The sequence below is a fragment of the Rana temporaria genome, chromosome 9, assembly GCF_905171775.1.
Source record: "Rana temporaria chromosome 9, aRanTem1.1, whole genome shotgun sequence".
In the NCBI taxonomy this organism is placed as follows: domain Eukaryota; kingdom Metazoa; phylum Chordata; class Amphibia; order Anura; family Ranidae; genus Rana; species Rana temporaria.
Window position 1 is genome coordinate 140,558,518 of NC_053497.1, and position 22,532 is coordinate 140,581,049.

Below are 22,532 nucleotides of genomic sequence, written 5' to 3' on the forward strand. Positions count from 1 at the left end.
CTTCCATCCCAGGGGAAGCTCACCTCCAACTATTCTCTGGAAAGATTCTTGCAAGTTTAGCTGGAGCATGGAGAAATTTTAATTGTATCAGGTGATCCCATGCTGACACTAGTCTAGAAAAGGTAGAGTTCCACACATCGTCTCAATCATCACTGCGGGAAGTCTGACAACCATTAGTATACTTAGTAGTATCTCTAAATAGTTGTTTATAAACAATAGACAGGACTTTAGGGAGCTCTTGGCCTCTAAGCAAGGATTCCGGATCACCAACCCACACAACTATGTTAGAGAACCCAAACTGCAGAAAAAGCATGCCCAAACTGGAGGTAGCGAAATAAGTGCGAGTTCGGGAGCCTTTACCTGCGTTTTAAGCTCTTCAAACGTCAACAGCACCCCTTTAACTACTACTGAGCCCACTGTCTTCATCCCATTAATGGGGTCAGGATAGGAGAAAAACTGGGGATTATGCCACAATGGTGTATAGAGGGACACCACATTGTCTGGAAGTTCAGCTTTCCTGGTCAATTCCAATGCCTTAATGACAGATCAGCATTGACCCTGTAAGAGCATAAGGGACCCCCATTCCATGGAACACTAAATGGGACAATGCCTCGTAGGATCCAGTAATACTGCTGCATCTTCATCAGGCTGTGTCAACCAACTGTGTTCAAAGACTAATTGTCCTGCTAAGAAGTACCTAGTAAAATTGCTTACCGCTAACCCCCCATCTTTCTATGGCTGCGGTAGTACTTGTAATCTAAGACAGGGTGCCCCCCCTGCACCAAAGAAAATGTGAAACTACTCTGTCAGTTGCCTGGAAAATAGTCTTAAGCCTCGTACACACGCACAGTTTTCTTGGCAAGAACCAGCAAGAAAACTGTTGGCAGAACTTTCTTGCCAAGTAAACCGTGCGTGTGTACGAGGCTTTGAGGCTTCTCGTCAAGAAAACTGCCTAGAATCTAGACGAGAAAAATAGAGAACCTGCTCTCTATTTTTTCGTCGTGAGATTCTCTGCAGTGTTTTCCTGCCGTGAAACCTGTGCGTGTGTATACTTACCTCTCAATGGAAACCCGCGCATGTTTGAAATGACTTTGACGCATGCGCGGTAGCTTCCAAGGCATAGGTAGGGTGAAGCAAGATGGCGGCGACAGCCTCAAATGTGACGAGCGCATGCTTGTCATAGTCGAAGACATCACCGCGTTTGTGCCATTCAAAAGAACGGTTCTTTTGAATGGAGTGTGTGTACACTCGGCCGGCAAGAGAATCTTGCCAAGAATATCGTCAGGTAAAGCAACGTTTTTTTTCCTGACGAGATTCTGGGCCATGTGTACAGGGCTTGAGGGATCCAAACCAGTGAGTTTCTGAAAATGTATAAAAATAGGGGGAGAAATTCAACAAAATAATTTTACCAATCAGGGAAAGCGGCAAGTTACGCCAGGCATGCAGGCAGTGTTTAAGGGTTTGCAGTTGTAGCACCCTGATGTTTAGGCAGGGTTGCTAGTAAATTTACCTGCCAGGTGTAGTTGCCTTGGTCAATTGATAAGAGATCAATTGATTCCACCCTAATTCTGTAATTGCTGCACTTCTCTCTTCTGTCACTAAATGGCCTGGTATCTGGTGACATTAGACATAGCTCCCAACTGTCCCTATATTTGAGGGACTGTCCCTGATTTGGAGCAATGTCCCTCTGTCCCTCTTTCCTCCTCATTTATCCCTCATTTTGGTCTGATCCATATAGGTGTATATAAAAAGCACTTTTTATCTTTCTAAAAGTGTTTAACAGTGCTAAACTTTCATCCAAATTCTAAATTGCTGCATTTGTAAAATGTAAAAGCCAATATAGGAATAGTAGTGGTTAAAAAAAGCCCTTGTGGATTTAACTAATCTTAATTTTTTTGTAAATTCTCCTTTAAGGGGGGCGTGGCAAGGGGGGTGTCCTATGCCTACATACTTTTGCTAGTAGGTGTCCCTCATTCCCATCTCACAATGTTGGAAGGTATTACATTAGATAAGACAAGGGCATTGCAAGGACAGATTAGGAATAGATGGGGTATCTCAGCCAATGGGCAGGGATCTTCTTGGGTCCCTTGGCCGCCTGGGAAAGCCTATTTATTTGGATGAGGTCAGGTGATTGGGGTTCTGTGCCACCTGGACGGCTGTCTGGGTGGGCATGTGTTGTGCTGCCCCGGGCTGCTAGTCAAGAGTCTGAGGCCTATCCTGGGGACATGTGGCTGCTAGGCTATCTGAGGGCCTATCCAAAAGCAGAAGAGCAGCACAGGGTTGGGACTGCAGCTTGCAGTCCAATCAGAAGTGATGGTTCTGCCGGCTGAAGAACCTGTTGTAGTTGGAGGTAAAGGGGAAGTTGTCACCAAAGGGACCATCCATCTTGTTACCAGGGACCACCATGAGTAGCTGAAGCAAGTACCAGAGCAGTATTCTCACCAACCGAGGGTGGTGAAGAATTGGGAAACTTCAGCAGGTGTCAAGCCAGGGACCCAGACAGCAGAGGTGATGCTTGCAGAGCAGTCTTGTGTGCCAAGCCAGGGCTCAAGCAGGCCAGTGGGGTGAGGCTTGAGGAGTATCTGTGAGTGCCAAGCTAGGGACCCAGCAGGGACGTGGGGGTGACGCTTGAGGAAGATACTGTATGTAAAGGTTGGAAGAGCTCAGGGGATCCAGTGACAGTACATCAGTGGGTCTCTAGGTGATAGACTGGGTACTCAGTTGAGTGAAGATTGAAAGAGGAAACTGTGGAGGAAGTGAAAGAGTTCATTGCAACCTTTGTTAGAAACTGTTCAAGACTATTGCCATAGGAGACAGTGTGTCTACACATGCAGATGTGGCGTCCGGCTGGGTGCCTTTCCCTGCATGTCTCGGAGTCTGCTAATTAACATTGCAACTACTAAAGGTTGTCCTGGCCCTAAACCTCTCTCCCCCAGTTATGTTCTAGAGAAATTAAATCTCTTTGCATTCAAGAAGTGTCTGGCCCCCATGAATCTACCTTACATTGCACCCACCATTCCTTGTAACCCACTCTACATAGAAGGATGTCAACTATCCCTAACTCTGGAGGTCACCATTAGGCCTTGAGAGGCCCGGGACTAGGCTACACAGTATTGGAGTAATCTTCAGGGGGATGAAGTCAGAGACAGACTCTGATATGGTTAAGCCCAAATAATTCACCTCATCAACCAACTGAAGTTGGCGGCCCATCGGGGCCCTCAGGGTCGGGGGATGAATTTTTACCAGCAAAATGTGTGAGTTGCCCTAATGAACGTTAAGGCTGGGTTCACACTACTGCGAATTGGATGCAGTTTCTCAGCATCCAATTCACACAGCAGGATATTGTGACCAGTTCTCTGTGGAGCCATATTTTCGCAGCGACTCTGGTGTGATTTGCACTGGAGCACAGTGCGTGTTTTTTTTTTAGTCGCTTTCAGGTTCCGAATTCAGCCCAAAGTTTGGGCTGAAATCGGACCTGAAACAGTGATAAGAACTCACCGGACTCCTGCTGTGAGCCGCTGATTGCTATATGTGAACCTAGCCTAAGACCGGAAAATGCCGAAAATATGAATAATGCTGAGGATAAGGACGCCTCATGGTCCGCCAGGAAAAGTACAATATCATCAGCATATAATCCTCCAGCATCCCCTTCACCCCAGAAGACACACGCAAGGCGCCAGGGGTTCTATCAGCAAGGCAAATAAGCCTTTATGGACCTTGCTTTGTGCACTGGTCCATATCATTTGGTGGAGGGGGGATTATGGTGTGGGGGGGGAGGGGGGATTATGGTGTGGGGTTGTTTTTCAGGGGTTGGGCTTGGCCTCTTAGTTCCACTGAAGGGAACTCTTAAGGCGTCATCATACCAAGACATTTTGGACAATGTCATGCTCCCAACTTTGTAGGAACACTTTGGGGATGGCCCCTTCCTGTTCCAACATGACTGCACGCCAGTGCACAAAGCAAGATCCATAGAGACATGGATGAGCGAGTTTAGGGTGGAGGAACTTGACTGGCCTGCACAAAGTCCTGACCTCAACCTGATAGAACACCTTTGGGATGAATTAGAGCAGAGACTGTGAGCCAGGCCTTCTCGTCCACACCAGTGCCTGACCTCACAAATGCACTTCTGGGAGAATGGTAAAACATTCCCATAGACACACTCCTAAACCTTGTGGACAGTCTTGCCAGAAGAGTTGAAGCTGTTCTAGCTGGAAAGAGTGAGCCAACTCAATATTGAACCCTACGGACTAAAGCCTCATACACACGATCGGATTTTCTGCGGACAAAGCGTAGGACTTTTGTCTGAAGGGCATTGGCCGTGAACTTGTATTGCATACAATAGCAAAGAATTGTCGGCCAACACACACAAAACTACATTTTTCAGCTCTTTAGTGCCACCCTTTGGGCAACTTCTGCTAATATTGTGGTGACCATTGCTTCTGAGCATGCGTGTTTGTACTTTGCAGTTTTGTCCGAAGGACTTGTGTACACACGATCGGATAATCCGACAACACACATTTGTTGGCGGACAATTTTAAAGCACGCAATCCCACATTTGTTGGCGGAAAACTCGACAACAATTGTCCGATGGAGCATACAAACGGTCGGATTTTCAGACAACAGCCTGTCATCACACATTTCTCGTTATCCGATCTTGTGTATGAGGCTTTAGACTGGGATGACATTAAAGTTTATGTTCATGTAAAGGTAGGCGTCCCAATACTTTTGGAAATATAGTCCCAGATTCACAGAGAGCGGGCGCACATTACGCCGCCGTAGCGCAAAGAATGTACGCTACACCAACGCAGCGCAGAGAGGCAAGCATGGAATTCACCAAGCCAGTGCTCCCAACGCTGCGCTGGGTTTCGAAGGCGTACGCCGGCGTAGGTGGAAGTGGGCGTGAGCCATGCAAATGAGGCGTAACCCCATGAAAATGATGGGCCGAGCACCAGACAGATACGTTTTTAATGAACTGCGCATGCGCCGAGACGTGGACGCATCCCCCTGCGCATGCTCACAACCACGTCGGAACAACTGCCTAAGCTACGCCGGATCACTGCGTATGGCGTGAACGTAACCTACGCCCAGCCAGACACACGTCCAACGTAAACTACGCCGGCTTGTGTTCCCTGGTGCAGAACTTTGCATGTCTGCTGCTGGGTTGCACCTCCTTTATGGGGCATAACTTTACGCCGGACGTACAACTTACGCGCACCTCGCGTAGCCTGCGCCGGGCGCACGTACGTTCGTGAATCGCCGTATTTCCCTCATTTGCATATTTGAATAGCTAATCAATGGGAGCGCCACCATGCGTCCAGCCTAAATGTGCGGCCATCCTACGCCGGCGTAGGCAAGTTACGTCGGCGGGGTGAAGCCTATTTTTAGGCGTATCTTAGTTTGTGGGTCTGGCGCACAGATACGACGGCACACATTTGCACTTACGTCGGCGTAACTTGTTATACGTCGGCGTAAGTGCTTTGTGAATCCGGGCCATAGTTCATGTCTGTGTCTTTGTAAAGCGCTTTGAGAAGCTACCTTTAGTCCCCTTTCACACTTATACGACTTGTCTCACGATTTTGGACTGCAAAATCGTATGACAAGTCATTCTCCATTATTTTCAACGACTACCATTCATACTGGCACGACTTTAAGTTGTGCCTACTTCAAAGTAGTCCTTGCACTACTTTGGTCCGATTTTGATGCTACTTACACAGGCATTCATTGAAATCGCAGCCGCGAATCGTGGCAAAATCGCGGCCGCGAAATCGCGGTAAAATTTTGACTTTGAAGTCGTACAAGTGTGAAAGGGGGCTAAAAGGCGCTATATAAAATAAAAAAATGTTGTAGTATTATTATTATTATAGGTACATTTTTGCACACATTTTTGCAAAAAAAATGCAGCACGTGGACATTATTTCCCAGCACACATCAACACAATGGGCCAGATTCACATAAGTTAGCGGATCTTTAGATCCGCGTAACCTATGTGATTTAAGATCCGCTGCCGCAAGTTTTTGAGGCAAGTAGATAATTCACAAAACACTTACCTCAAAACTTGCGGCAACGGATCGTAAATACCCCGGCGGAATTCGAATTCCGCGGCTAGGGGGAGTGTAGTATTTAAATCAGGCGCGTCCCTGCGCCGATTTAAATGCGCATGTGCCGTCTGCGAATTTTAGCTAGGACGTCATTGGTTTCAGCGTGAGCGTAACTTGCGTCCAGCGCTTTTGTGAATCGACGTACGCAAACGACGTAAAACGACGGCCATACTTAACATTGGCTGCGCCTCATAGAAGCAGGGGTAAGTATACGCCGGGAAAACGCTTACGTAAACGACGTAAAGTGACTGCGTCGGGCCCGCGTACATTTGTGAAATGGCTTATCTCGCTGATTTACATATCCTCACCGTAAATCAGCGAGAACGTCCCCAGTGGCCATTTTAAAATTGCAGTTAAGATCCGATGGTGTAACACAGTTACACCTGTCGGATCTTAGGCATATCTATGTGTAACTGATTCTATGAATCAGTCACATAGATACACCGTCGTATCTCTCTCTGAATCTGGCCCAATGTTTTAGTGAAGTGGACACATAAAGAACTTGACTACAGTACTTGCTGGGTGTTTGCGCTTGTTCAACGCAGCTCAACGCACTAGGTGTGAGCAAGTCCTTAGTAAATCAGTCCCAGTGCATACAAATTTGTGCCCGAGAAGTTGTATTCTCTTTCTGCCAGCAGGGGGAGGTATGTTAATGCCAAGGCACAGCTCTAATTGAGACAGCATAAGGGCTGAGCTTGAAGGGCTGGGCTGCTCAGAACAGCCAATGTTAGCTGCTTCCCAGAGCCATCTGCTCAAGAGCGAGGAGATTGTCACTAGTGTGTGCATCTAACAGCTCAGAAGCTAATCTCCGCACTCAGACACAAGTCAGCATGACGAGCAACAACAACAGAACTCAAGGTAGGACAACTTTTCCAACTTCTTCCAGCAGTGCAGACAGTGACCATCATTCCACCTTCACCATTCCTGATTTCCCTGGGACAGTCCTTGTGGTCGTAGGCTTGTCCCTGGAAAGCTCCCGGACTTTTAAAAGTAGTTAAACTCACACTCATTTTAAAAATAATTTAAGTAAAATTATCACACGCAGAAGAAGCAAATTGTGAGAATGTGGAAATTACTTTTCCTTTTTTAGACGCTGATCAGTCAGCAGTGGAAAATTGTCTGATTTTGCAGATTTCTAATAATGCAAGGGGTCGGGATGTTGCAATGAATTAACGTCTCTGTGCCCGCCAAAAAAGAATAACGTAGTTGATGTGGACAAAATTCACTTTTTTCCCTAAATGGTGAACTGCAGCATGTCCAAATGCCCTTGGTTACTGTTGTGAAGTTAGCGAGTACCAAATAGCAGGTTGAAAAATGCCAATGTCCTTTAGCATCCAAAATGGAAAGGCCAATGAGCACCCCCCACCACCTCATCTGTGAACTACTTCACCAGCTTAGGTTACCGGTCCTACCCTTATTTTCTCCCCATCCTGTTGAGATGCTCAAGGTGGGCGCCTCTTCTGCCTATTCCTCAGCCTGACCCTATGGGAAGCAAGAGGGCATTTTAACAAAGTGGGGAAATTCCCTTTCTAGTTGTCACCAGAACAGGCATTCCCATTGAAAGATTTCCTCTTTTCTCAGTTGTGGGGTCAATAATACAAAAAATTAACTATTCTTAAATGTAAAGGGTCTATTTGCCCCCAAGTGATATTTTAGTTATAGGTGTAGCCTGGTGGGCTCAGTCAGACCTTGTCTTTTTAGAAGCCTTGGAAACTGGAAACAGTGAGATCTCCATGCCATAATTGCCAAATTGGTTCCTGTCCAACTGAGATCCTACCCAGCTCCTCCTGTTACATTCTCCATCATATACAATCCACCAGAGAGAGTGGGGTCCTCTCATAATGAGCACAGCAGGTGGGAAATCAGAGATCTCACCAATAGAGTCCTGGAGAGATAAGAAATGGTCAGGTGGCTTACCTCTCCAGCATCTACCAAACATTGAAATACATGTTTTAGGTCAAGGGTGTCAAACTCAATTTCATTGTGGGCCGCATCAGCATTATGATTGCCCTCAAAAGGGCTGGATGTATTTGTAAGATTAGATGTCCAGCACATCCCCTCCCCTTACATTAGATGTCAAGAGCCCCCCCCCACCATCAAAAGTTGAGTCCCCCACTCTCCCTTACATCACAGTGCACCCCCTTTCCTTATGCTGCTGCTGGGAAGAAGCTGGATGCATTGCCTGAAAGCAGAAAGTAAGGGTTTGGAGGAGGACCAGAGGAGGGCTGGAGATCTCCTGCAGCTGCAGAAGTGGTGTGAGGGCCACATGAAATGGCCTGGAGGGCAGAATTCGGCCCGTGGGCCTTGTGTTTGACACCTGTGTTTTAGGCGGACTGACCTTTTAATAGATATGTTATCACTAAGGCTGCATTCACACCTGAGCGTCGGTCGTTTGGTCGTTTTTTCCGGCGTTTTGTCGCACGTATTCATGCTTATTTGCGCATTTGCATACAGCGTCGTCCCGACGTTTTTGTACTTTGACGTTTTTTATTTTAGTCAATAGTAAAAATTATCATCTTTTCATCACTTGTTGATATGTTGGTAGATTTTTTTAATCTTCTGCCTGGGTGAAAAGTTCTATTGATTAAAGCGACGAAACACCCGTTTGAATCTAGCGTTTCCATTACTTTCTATGGGAAATGGAAACGCTCAAATACGCCCAAACCGCCCGACAAAAAAGGGTCCGGAACTTGTTTGAGCTTCAGGCGTCAGGCGTATTGGCGTGCAGATGTGAACCATCTCTATAGGGAATAATGTATTTTTTCCCCTTTAGCATATTTGAGCGTCGCGCTTCAGGCGACAAAACGCTCAGGTGTGAATGCAGCCTAAGTGATGCTGCTGTGTTCCTCCAAGACAGTATTTTGTACGATAGGAACAGCATTTAAAGATAAATGTCACTGAACACAATAGAGTGTATTTATAAGAAAAAAAAAATTGCAGTTTGTCCAAATGACACAAACTTGAATGTTCTCAGGCTATATTCTCTGTAGATTGAATGTGAGAATGGGGAAAATACTACATTATAGCCACTAGATGACGCTATCATAGGAAAGTATGCTCCTCCGCTCAATCTAGTGGCCATAATTCATCATTTTAGATGATTGGTCAGACTGTAATATGGCAGAGTGACTCTCCAACAAAAATAAGGTTTTCATCAAACAAGGGGCCCAAATATGAAGATTCAAGTCTGATGAGGGCACCAAACAAGCAGTCTGAGGATTCCAAAAACCTTTCATAATAGTATTGGTTCACAAATGACAATACAGAACTTCCAATGCATTTTGGAAGCTCCAAGGCCTCTCCCTTCTTCAAACATGGACACCTATCAATTTCTATATCAAGTTATGTAAAACTGCAGTGTATCAAATGCTAATCTAAAATCCAAATGAAATACAAAATTCTAAATCAAATTGCATTTAGATATTATATAGAATCTGATACACTCCAGTTTTAAATGAACCGATATAGAAAATCATATTTTTTAATGTTTGTGTTGTAGCCCTGAAGAAGGCGGAGGTCTTTGAGCTTCCGAAATGTGTTGGCTGCTCTCTAATGTTATTTGTGAATCTATATCAATCAATACTATTTTTATAGGCTGTTGGACTCTAATGCCGCGTACATATGGTCGGAATTTCCGACAACAAATGTTTGATATGAGCTTGTTGTCGGAATATTCGACCGTGTGTATGCTCCATCGAACATTTGCTGTCGGACAACAAAAATTTGAGAGCTGGTTCTCAAATTTTCCGACAACTTTTTCTGACAGCAAATGTCTGATGGAGCATACACACGGTCGTATTTTCCGACAACAAGCTCATATCAAACATTTGTTGTCAGAAATTCCGACCGTGTGTACGCGGCATAAGAGTCCAACAGCCTATAATAATAATAATTTCGACCTTGTGTACACAATTCAACACACAAAAATTTGACGCATGCTCAGAATCAATTTGACGCATGCTCGGAATCATTGAACTTAATTTTTCTCGGCTCGTCGTAGTATTGTAGGTCACCGCGCTCTTGACGTTTGCAATTTCAAACAACATTTGTGTGACTAGTCCAGACCAGGAATCAAAATAGAGAAAGGGATATCACCGCTCCAGGCAGGTCAAATGAAGGTAAAAGCCTCTCTTCCAGATTAGAAGCCGCAGGTGCTGGCAATGCATGTAACAATACAAATTGAAAAAAAATCTGGACAGCCACACTCCATTTAAAAAAATTAATTCAAAAATACATGCCACAGCAGATCAGAACGGACAGAAGAGCTGACGCATTTCACACTAAGCACTGTTTGTTAGTGTGAAACGTGTCAACTCTTCTGTCCGGCTGTCCAGAATTTCTTCTCATTTGCAACATTTGTGTGACTGTGTGTATGCAAGACAAGTGTGAGGGAACATCCCTCGAAAAAAAAATTGATGTCGGAATGTCCGATTGTGTGTACGCGGTATTATTAGAGTACAAGTTTATTTTTGTTTCCCTTTGGGGGGAGATTAACTGTCATCTCCAGTCCTGTAGAAGCAAGAGGACCTAAGTGTGTTGGGACAGTGTTCTTTAGCACCCAAGAAAAGACCAGTGAGCCCCCCCCCATCTCAATGAGCTCTTAACTACTTCCACAGCAGCATAGGTTGCACCCCCCTGCCACCCTGTTGCAGTGCCCAAGGTTGCTCTACTGCCTATCATATCCCTTGGCCTAAAGTTATAGGAAAGTTTCCCAAAGTGGGGGATATCCCCTCCTAGACTGCTGTCACCAGAACAAGTGTCCTCATTGAACGATTTCCTCTTACCTCCTGTTCTGGTTTCACTGAGACATAAAATGTCAGAAAGCCAACATTTTACAGTTGTCAGTGTCACCAAGACAAATATAGGTAGATTCAGGTACCTGGGTGCAAACTTGGGGCGGCGTAGCTTAGCCTGTTTAGGCTACGCCGCCGTAAGTTAGCTAGGCAAGTACATGATTCTCAATGTACTTGCCTGCTAATATACGGCGGCGTAGCCTAAAGCGGGCGGGCGTAAGGGCGCCGAATTCAAATGTCTTGGAGGGGGGCGTGTTTGATGGTAATGAGGCTTGACCTCATGTTTTTTACGTTTTTTTTTAACTGCGCATGCGCCGGGCGCCTACATTTCTCAGTGTGCATTGCGGCTAAGTACGCCGCACGGGCCTATTGATTTCGACGTGGACGTAAACGACGTAAATCCCGATTCGCGGATGACTTACGCAAACGACGTAAAAAATGTGATACTCGCGGCGGGAACGGCGGCCATACTTTAACATTGTTATTCCACCTAATAGATGGAATAACTTTAGGCCTGCTAATGCCTTACGGAAACAGCGTAAATCGACTGCGGCGGCCGGGCGTACGTTCGTGAATCGGCGTATCAACTAATTTACATATTCTACGCCGACCGCAATGGAAGCGCCACCTAGCGGCCATCAAAAATATTGCAATCTAAGATAGGACGGCGCAAGCCGTCGAATCTTAGATATGTTTAAGCGTATCTCTGTTTGAGCATACGCTTAAACATAAGTCGGCGTAGATTCTGAGTTAGGTCGACTTATCTATTGATAAGTCAGCCTAACTCTACCTGAATCTACCTAGTAGAGAGGTGAACATACCTAGTGGGGATATGGACAGCAAAACAACTGGGACATTCTAATCTTTACCTACTCTAAAAATGTAAACACAAGTTGTGGCTATACATACACTTTTTTAATGTATTTCTGTTGAGAAATGAATGCCGCAGCCATTATTATTTATATCAACCTTCATTTTCTAGGTGGGAAAGCCTTTGGGATCCTGAAGGCCCAGCAAGAAATGAGGTTGGAAGAGGTCAATAAGGTAAGATTGGGGGTGTCATCTGGAATATTCTAGTCCAAAAAATGTTTTCACAAAAATTACTTTTTCATAGGCAGACCTGTTTCTTTGATCCAAGTATGTTGAGGCTCCTGGTACAGTATTGGGTCATTTCACCCAAGCATGGGTGGATTCTGTTGGACTGAACCACTAGTAGATTCATAGATGCATGCCACCAAAGCTCTGCCATGCTGCCAACAGAATGTTTTTTAGCCACCCCAGTGGTTCCAACAGCAGTCCTCAACTACCCCATGGTGCCCCAGGCCATATTTTGGAAATTTCCCTTAGATGAAATAGCTGTCATAAATACCAATCCACTGGCATTGATTTAAAGCACCCATGCACGGTGAAGGAAGCCCTGAAAGTATGATCCTTTGGGGATACTTGAGGACTAAAGTTGATAACTACTTCTATTCATCATGCCAAAATGGACAGCTGATGAAGAAAGTGAAGATCTGTTTCCTAAAGAGAGATTGTTTCTATAAAAAGTTCATCTATCTACAAGAACAAGGAAGGGACCTGCTCTAAGGGTTTGTAGTTGTTCTGTTCCCACATGAAGGCGAATGAAGGTATAACTGATAATAGCTGTGTGACTTCTTACCTTCGTATCCAAGCAGTGGGGCAGACAGGACCGGCAGATGTTCAGGTTAGATGGATCCAGACTCAGACATGAAGATGAAATCAGCGTGGGTTTATTCAATCCAAATAAGACAACAAACGGTGATACAATACTGTTCTGTAGTTGTGGTATCAATGCTGACTTGTTAGAATATGTCCTGAGGCTAGCTGCTGTGGCTGCAGAGCTGCTGCTGAGCTGCTGCTAACTACTGCTGACTTCTGCTGACTTCTGCGTGGTCAAAAACTGATGCCTTCACTCGAGCCCAAAAATGTGGAGTGTCTAGTCACACAGCCATGAGGAGATACTGAAAATGGCTGCTCCCAGTGAAGAGACCTGCCCAGCAAGAGTCCACGCCTCCGAATAGAAAAAACTTTACTAACAAGAACAGGGACGTGTGGCATGCAAATTCTGGCCAGCAGATGGCAGCAGTGAAAGAAATGCATGAAAACAAACATGTAGAAATAAAGATTAATAATGTAATGTACAAATAACTATAAGGAGAACAGCACACTCCCCGTCTGAAATTTACGTAAGGAGATTTCACTATGACGAATGTCCATAAAATATAATACAACCTGTAACAAAGAACATGTGAAATGCAATAAACATGACATAGTGGGTTGGCTGACCCATAGCGGGTAAAACTGTGAAGTTCGAGTTCAGTCCTTTTTCATCCTTCAGGAACGTTCTCGATGGGTAATATTAGAATGAGTTCGTTAATCGGCCTTGCAAAAGTTTTAAGCTCACCCTTCCTGAAGATCTTCAGCTCCACCTTTCGGACCTTGCCATCCTTGCTAGGAAGAACCTTTGTAATTAGTCCCATAGGCCAGGTGATCCTTTCGGTTTGTTGCTCCTTCATTAATACGAGGTCTCCTTCTTTCAAGTTTGGTTTTTGATGTTGCCATTTCCTCCTTCCTTGAAGAATATTGAGATACTCTTTACGCCATCTGTTCCAGAAGTAATCTGCCAGGTGTTGTACACGTTTCCAGTGTTTTTGGTAGATATTCCCATGGGTAAATTCTCCACTAGGCGTGAGCATATTGTCCGTTTTTTGGGTAAGTAGAATAGCCGGAGACAGTATGGCTGGTGTTTCAGGATCCATAGATACTGGCACAAGGGGTCTTGAATTGATGATAGCTGAAACTTCAGCGAGAAGAGTGACGAGAGTCTCGTGCGTAAGTCTTGAAGAGTTTACATCCATCAACATAGAATTTAAGATGTTGCGTGAGATCCCGATCATTCTCTCCCAGGAACCCCCCATGTGGGAACTATGAGGAGGATTAAAAATCCAGGTGCAACCTTTCTCCGCCAACTGATCTTGGATAGGCTTAGTGTCGATGTTCAGTTCTCTACAGGCGCCGATGAAGTTACTTCCCTGGTCTGACCTCAACTGTTTCACTGGTCCTCTGATGGCGAAGAACCGTCTTAAGGCATTAATGAGGCTGGATGTGCCCATAGATTCTATCACCTCTATATGAACGGCTCGCACACTCATGCAAGTAAATAGCACGGCCCAACGTTTACTGTTTGCGTGACCACCACGGGTTCTACGTGCGGACACCATCCATGGTCCAAAGACGTCTAGGCCAGTGTAGGTGAAGGGCGGCTCTGTGCATAGTCTATCCGCGGGCAAGTCGGCCATTTGTTGGTGTAGCTGTTTTCCTCTGGCTTTACGACAGTGCACACAGTCATGCAGTAGTTGGGCTACACGTTTCTTCATACCTATAATCCAAAGACCCGCAGACCTTAACTTGCCCTCAGTGATTTGTCTGCCCTGGTGTTCAGTCTTTTTGTGGTAATGTCGGATCAGCAACGTGGTGATATGATGTTTGCTGGGAATAATGACAGGATTTTGCTCCGCAACTCCTAGGTGGGCTTGATTCAAACGACCACCAACTCTGAGCAGGCCAAAAGTGTCCATAATTGGATTTAAGTTAGCAAGAGGTCTTTTTATAGGAATCTGCTGTCTGTTGTTCAAGCACTTCCATTCTACGTTAAATTCCTGCTGCTGGACATGACGTATTATGAGAGACTCGCTATGAGAAATGTCCTCAGCAGAGAATGGTTTATGACAGATGTGCCAACCGTGACAATCTTTATCTTCTTGAGTGTTGTGATAACATCTGGCGATGTGCACTAACCTTGCAATGGTTCTGACAAGTCTCATCCAACTGGAGAAATGTTCAAAACGATGACAGTCAAGCCTGGAGGTCTCCCTTGTTTCGGTGACTAATGCGCTAACTTCGACGCGGATTTCTGGATCATTATCCGGATCCTGGATGCTGTAAACTTCCTGTTCACATTTGTCTGCCCGTCCTAGCAGAAACTCTGGGCCTGTAAGCCGAGTAGATTTAGCAAAGGAACCCACAGACGTAGGCCTGGTGGCGTGATCTGCTGGATTAAGTTCGGATGGTACATAGTGCCATTGTTCGGGTTTGGATGACCTCCTGATTCTCTCAATGCGGTTACTGACGTACACATAAAATCGTTTTTTCTGATTGTAGATGTAACCTAAAACTACCTTACTGTCCGTATAATACTGGACTTCGTCTACGTCGACATCCAATTCTTGTTTAATGAAGTCTGCGATTTCCACCGCTAACACGGTCCCACAGAGTTCGAGTCTAGGAATAGTATGATCAGGCTTGGGGGCTAACTTAGCCTTACCAAAGACGAACCCGATGTGACTCTGAATGTTGGCGTCTGTCACCTTCAGATAGGCAACCGCTGCTATGGCCTCCGTGGAGGCGTCCGAGAACACGTGGAGTTCCTTCTTTACGCTGGAGGCAAGTGAGGTTTTAACATAGCATCTTGGGATGCGGATCTGGTCCAAAGCACACAAAGATTGTTTCCAGGCTTCCCATTTCTGCTCTTTGTCAGAAGGAAGAGGGGTATCCCAATCCTTGATGGTTTCTGAAAGCTGTCTCAGTAGGGATTTGCCCTGTATAGTGATGGGTGCTACAAATCCCAGCGGATCGAATAGGCTGTTCACCACTGATAGGACGCCACGTTTCGTGAACGGCTTGTCTGCGCAGCTTATTTGAAACCCAAAGGAGTCGGCTGAGAGATCCCATCTGAGGCCCAAGCTCCTTTGAACGGGTGGACTGTCCAGTCCCAGGTTAATGTCCTTGAATCCAGGTGCATGATCACCCGACTCAAAGGCCTGCATTACGGCCAGGCTGTTTGAAGCAATTTTGTGTAGTCTAAGTTTAGCTTGGTACAGCATGCTTTGAGTTCTTTTGAGCAGATCGATAGCCGCTTCCTCAGTTGGTAGTGATTTGAGTCCATCGTCTACGTAAAAGTCTTTCTCTACAAAGTCTCTGGCGTCTGTACCGTACTTTGATTCTCCCTCTAACGCAGTTCTCCGAAGGCCGTACGTTGCTACGGCAGGTGAAGGGCTATTTCCAAATACGTGTACCCTCATTCGGTACTCCACCACTTCTGCGTTAGTGTCGTTGTTTTTGTGCCACAGGAACCTGAGGAAATCCCGGTGGTCCTCCCTGACTACGAAACAATGGAACATCTGTTCGATGTCAGCGGTGATGGCGACAAGCTCCTTCCTGAACCTCATCAGCACTCCCACTAGGTTATTCGTCAGATTAGGACCTGTGAGGAGGACATCATTAAGGGATACGCCTTGATGTTTGGCGCTCGAATCGAAAACGACCCTAATTTGATTAGGTTTCCGTGGATGATACACTCCGAATGAAGGCAGGTACCAGCACTCTTCGCTCTTTCTTAGGGGTGGAGCTGGTTCTGCGTGGTTGTTACGGAATATTTTGTCCATAAAGGCGACAATGTGTTCTCTCATCTCAGGCTTGCTGTTCATGGTACGCTGAAGAGAGTTAAATCTGGATTGCGCTTGCTCCCGATTGTCTGGGAGCCTTACCCTGGTGGTTCGGAAGGGTAATGGAGAAACCCAGTGATTGGTTTCATCTTTAAAGAACTCACTGTCCATTATCTTAATGAACTCTCTGTCTTCTATTGATAAGGCTACCTTATCATCATCCTTGGTTGTGCGAAAGACTGATCTCCCCAAGTCGTCAGCAAAGAGGGGAGAAATTATGTCAGGTGGTTGTACGAGGTCTGGAGACTTCTCTTTCACTTCATAGTGATGAGGACACGGCTTAATGCAAGTTGTGCGTCCGTCTCCACGCACGTACGTTTTGAAGGAGTCGATTTCTGGTTGATCCAGGCATACGTTTCCTATGACTACCCATCCCAGGTCCAGCCTCTGGGCATATGGTGCGTAGTCGGGACCATTACACTGTTGGCGCACCTTGTGCACCCTTAGATTGTCTCTGCCAAGCAGGAGTAGAATCTCAGCATTGTTGTCCATAGGTGGGATAACGTTGGCTAGGTGCCTTAGGTGCGGTTGGTGAAACGCAGCTTCTGGGGTAGGAATCTCATCCCTATGGTTGGGTATTTGATCGCATTCAATCAGTGTTGGTAGGGGTATTTCGGTATTCCCACTGATGGGGGAAGCAATGAATCCTTGCGCCCTCCTGCCGCTAGTCTCAATGCGGCCTGAGCAGGTGTTTAAGATGTAGGGTTCTGATGGTCCCTTTATCCCGAAGGCTTCAAAGAATTTAGGTCCTGCCAGGGACCGGTTGCTTTGGTCATCGATGATGGCATACATTTTTACTGCCTTTTCTGGTAGTCCCTCTGGATAGACCTTGATTAGGCATATTCGGGCACAACATTTCTCACCCTGGCCCTCGCCACATACTTCCAAACATGAGCAGGAAACATCGGCGGCTGCGTTAGCGTGGTTCTGGGGCTCCCCGCCATGACTTGGAGCGGGACTGGTGGCGACGGCAGCTGGTGAGTCTCTGTGCAGTGGAACTGGGTGCATAGCCGAGGCATGTCTTTCACTATGACACTCCTCACACTTGATGATGGATTTACAGTCCTTAGCCATGTGCTCCAATGAAGCGCAGCATCTGAAACATACCCCAAGCTCGCTGAGGAACTTCTTGCGCTCCTGTATGGGTTTGGATCTAAACCCTCTGCATTTGTTCAGTGAGTGTGGTTTTTTATGAATGGGACATTCACGATTGATGATGAGGTATTGTACTGTTTACCCGTGGGTGCTGCATAAGATGGTAGGTTAGTCTTTCTAACACTCACGCTGCTCTTGAAGTCTCTGTGTTTATGCATGGCACTCTCATACCTTGGTGATGGTGTCGCTGGAGCTGTAGTGTTGAACTCCAGGAAATCGAGGCTGGGGTCATTCCTCATCTGGGACTGTTCTTCAATGAATCTGCAGAAATGAATAAATGGGGGAAAGGTGATGTCATGCACCCTTTTGTACCTTGAGACGGATGCCGCCCACTTTTCTTGCAGGCTGTATGGTAATTTCACGACAATTGGGTTCACTCCATGGGCTGTATCCAGGTAGCATAGCCCGATCAGACGAGGGTCTCTTTTGGCAAGCTCTAGTTCCATGAGCAGGTCACTCAAATCCTGAAGCTTATGGACGTCCTTAAGATTGATCTTTGGAATGTTCTGCAATCTCTTAAATAGGGCCTTCTCTATAGCTTCTGCACTGCCAAAGGTACGTTCGAGTCTCTGCCAGGCGGCAGCGAGACCTGCTTCTGCTTGTCCCACATAGACAGTTCTGAGGCTCTTGATGCGATTTGTGGAGCTTGGACCCAGCCATGAGATCATGAGGTTGAGCTCCTTCTCTGCGTCTAGTTTGAGGTTGGCAATGGTGGCCTTGAAAGTTGCCTTCCAAGCTCTGTAGCTCTCTGCACGGTCATCAAATTTTGAGAGACTTGTGTTAATTAGCTCTCTGCTCGCCATAATCCTGGCCAACTCAGACATATCTGATTTCTCACTGCTTGTTGCCACGACAACCTGTGGTGCCGCCGGGGCGTGTAGGCTTTGCGGCGTGAAAGGGTGAGATGCATCCAGGTAGAATGATGCTGCTGCAGGATTGAGCTGTGATCTAGTCTCTGTAGATCGTGAGGACTGCTGCTTGAGCTGTTGAGGTAGGCCAGGAAACGCCTGATGGCCCTTTTTGTAGTTTCGTAATAACTGTCCTTGAGAAGGCACATCTGGGTGAACACCATCAGATTTCTCGGGTGCTGTAAGTGACACTGGCACTGTAGGTGGACATGACTTTGAGGTTTCGGCGTTGTCAGCTTGGATGGTACTGCATACTGGGGGTAATGCAGATAATTGTTTCAGCACATAGTCGCTGGTGCGGTAAGCTGAATCTTCTACCTCCTGTGGTAGCGAGCAGACTGGATCAAGACCTTGGCTTAATGCTTGCTCAAGTAGTCTTACTTTAGCTAATGCAACTTCCTCTTCCATCTCTGATTCAAGAATCTTTATTCGAGCCTCTGCTTCTGCTTCTGCCCTCTTGGCCTCTGCTTCTGCGTCTGCCCTCTTGGCCTCTGCTTCTGCCCTCTTGGCCTCTGCCTCTGCGTCTGCCCTCTTGGCCTCTGCTTCTGCGTCTGCCCTCTTGGCCTCTGCTTCTGCTTTTGCCAGAGCTTCTTTTTCAGTGAAGGAACGTCTGGCTTTGGATTGCTCTGCGTTTATGCGGGCCTCTAGTAGTCTGTCGCTTAGGGTTGAGCTTCTTGAGCACGATGATCTGTATGACCGAGAGGAATGTTTGGATGAATTTGATCTGTGTGATCTAGTTTCTTGCAAATGGGAGATGCGGAGTTCCGCTTTATCTTTAGCAAGCAGCACCATGGTGTCTCTTTGAATGTCTATAGATTCTGCCTTGCTCAGTTCTGAAAGGGCTTCATCATTATTAACGTTTTTTAGAAAGGTTATATACCTTGTGAACAGTCTCTTGTATCCTTCATGAGCTGTGTTCAGCCGCCTGATGCCAACTTGTAAGCTTGAGGTATCACCAGAGGATTTAAGTCCTGACATGAGGGAGGAAACTCGCTCCCATAGCTCTTCCAGGTTATCGCATAACTCATCTTTTGTGGTTTGATAGTTTTCCCTGACCTTTATTGTCGGTTTGAGGGAGCGTCTTGGTCGCACGACTTGGTCTGCTGGAAGTGTGGGTTCTGCTTCCTGTACTTCTTGGTGATCAGTATCAGGCTGCATTAGCTCTGTTTCATCACTGGGGAACTGTGCAAGGTCCTTTTTGTCCATTTTGATTTAAGGTGCGCTGTCTCTTTAAGAAAATAAACTTTTGAATTGGGGGCTGAAAATTGCAGTGTGGCTGCGCTGGGGCACTCTGGCAAGGTTCCTCAGGTGTTTTAAGTGATTTGCGGGGGTTTAGGTTAGAGAGGGACCCCGTGTGCGTTAACAGTTCTGCTATGCGAGCAAAGGTTGATATGGGATATAGGAAATGGCTTGATGAGTTGTGGAGGGCTTTCAGGCAATAGTAAAGATACTGTGGACATGCGGTGCTTGCCCTTAGACTTGTGGAACATGCACTGTAGCTGGGCAGATTCGCTGCAGATAGGCCTGTTGCAGGGGGATTCCTTAGTGTGGTAACTCTGAGGGAATCTGTGACTGGGGTGTGGACATTAAGGCAGTTTTTGACTGTTCTGTTCCCACATGAAGGCGAATGAAGGTATAACTGATAATAGCTGTGTGACTTCTTACCTTCGTATCCAAGCAGTGGGGCAGACAGGACCGGCAGATGTTCAGGTTAGATGGATCCAGACTCAGACATGAAGATGAAATCAGCGTGGGTTTATTCAATCCAAATAAGACAACAAACGGTGATACAATACTGTTCTGTAGTTGTGGTATCAATGCTGACTTGTTAGAATATGTCCTGAGGCTAGCTGCTGTGGCTGCAGAGCTGCTGCTGAGCTGCTGCTAACTACTGCTGACTTCTGCTGACTTCTGCGTGGTCAAAAACTGATGCCTTCACTCGAGCCCAAAAATGTGGAGTGTCTAGTCACACAGCCATGAGGAGATACTGAAAATGGCTGCTCCCAGTGAAGAGACCTGCCCAGCAAGAGTCCACGCCTCCGAATAGAAAAAACTTTACTAACAAGAACAGGGACGTGTGGCATGCAAATTCTGGCCAGCAGATGGCAGCAGTGAAAGAAATGCATGAAAACAAACATGTAGAAATAAAGATTAATAATGTAATGTACAAATAACTATAAGGAGAACAGCACAGTAGTGGTGGCGGTGTGACCCCCATATGTGGGTGGCACGGCATGGATCTGGAAGAAGTGTAGACACACAATGGTTACACATAACAAACACGTAGTGGAGTTTTTTCAAATTAAACTGGTCGTAAAGGTTGAAGTTTTTTTACTTTCATGCATTCTATGCATGATGATAAAAAAATATTTATTATGCAGCTCCTCCCGCAGCCCCCCCTCCAAATACTTTTACCCAAGCCCGATCCAGTAATCTGCACGAGAGTGGCTGCTCTTCCGGGTCTCTGCCCCCTCATTGGCTGAGACATAGCAGCGGGAGCCATTGGCCAATTAGAAGAGAGCAGGGGCGGGACTTAGCCCCGTTCTGTTTGTCTTATAGAGACACAGAGGAGGGCTCGGGAACGAGCATGCACAAGTGCCCCATAGCAAGCGGCTTGCTATACAGGCACTTGGAGAACAGTGAAGCACCAGCAGGGAACCTGAGAAAAGAAGGATGGAGCTGCTGTGTGCAAAAGCATTAAACAGAGAAGGTAAATATAATGTTCGATGTTTTTATTTTTTTTAAATGTAACCTTTTAATATCACTTTAATCCAATGTATCCCTTGTGCTGCTGGCTCCTTGAAAACTTCCTCCTCCAATGCCCCTGCCACCATATTGATCCAGTGCAGCCAGGGGTTCATAGAACTGCGGGAACTATAACAGGCACCCATCAAGAGTGCCCAACTATGCCTGGGTTTCCCCTCCCTCCCATTCACAGATGCCAGTACTACAGCTTCTGTGAATGAAACATGATCTATGAATGAAGTGGGTGAACCTTTAAATCATCCACCCATCCTCCATTCAGAGATTCTGTATCACAATCATATTGTGGTCCCAGCTTCAATGAAAGGAGGAGGTGAGTTTAAAGGGTGGGCATAGTCAGGCACTCTTGATGGGAGCTTGTCACAGCTCAGCTTTACGAACGCAAACCGTCCGTGTGAAAGGGCCCAAGGGACACATCACAATAAGTAAGTAATGTCCCTTGTGCTGATTTTTTTATTTTTTTGGGGCTAAACTAGGGATTTGAGCTCATCACATATCTAACAAAAAGATAGAAATTTTGAGAAATGGACTATAGTTTAGTGTTGTGTTTTTGTACAACTACTCACAATGTCTTATCTCTGGATGTCATCCAATGCTGTGTTGGATTCAGAGGTTCAAGAACTAAGAACCAAGAAAAAAAAAACATAACTATCTATGAAAGCTAGTAATGACATTCTATAGAATCGTTTTCAGCTGGTTCTGGCTGTTTGAATGGAAATCAAATGTTTCCTGTGCCGTTGGAAGTATATACAGTGTATATAAGGCCTCAGTGTGAAATAAGGAGGTATTCATGAATTCATTGTGAGTCGTCCTGTACCCAGCAGAGTAGTGAGTAGAGCTGGCTGATTGCCATGCCTGGTTATCAGTAATACCTGCCCACTGTCCACTGTAAATGTCTCCCTTTATCTCTGACTGCAAGAAATGAGGGCGATGTTATATAGAAAAAAGGAAATCTGTACTGAGAAAGTATATAGGTTTCCATTGCTGAGCTATACCTTTGGAAATTATTTTCTCCTGTTCTGAAGATCTAAAAAGTTTAATGCTTTCATTGACCCAGAACCAGTATTCGGAGTAGATTCCTCCTAAAGCCCAACAAAACGTTCAGTTTAACCACTTCAGCCCCGGAAGAATTTACCCCCTTCCTTACCAGAAGCTGCCATTAGTGGATTGATGTTTTATGGTTACACAACCTATCACATTGCTGTAATCTTTTTACATGGACTATAGACTGAAGGACTTATGAATAAATGGTTGTGGAACAAATCATTTGAGTTTCCATTATTTCTTATG

The 22,532-nt window shown here is 45.9% G+C and overlaps 1 protein-coding gene across 1 annotated transcript in view; it reads left to right on the plus strand.

Annotated features, from left to right (window-relative positions):
- Positions 1–6,815: 6,815 nt before the first annotated feature.
- Positions 6,816–22,532, plus strand: part of AIF1L (allograft inflammatory factor 1 like) — a 153,501-nt gene continuing 137,784 nt past the window's right edge. The window contains exons 1-2 of the mRNA XM_040324668.1: positions 6,816–6,956; positions 11,874–11,935. Of these exons, the coding sequence (XP_040180602.1) occupies positions 6,929–6,956; positions 11,874–11,935 (90 nt within the window). The 5' untranslated portion in view covers positions 6,816–6,928. The remainder of the gene's footprint in view (positions 6,957–11,873; positions 11,936–22,532) is intronic.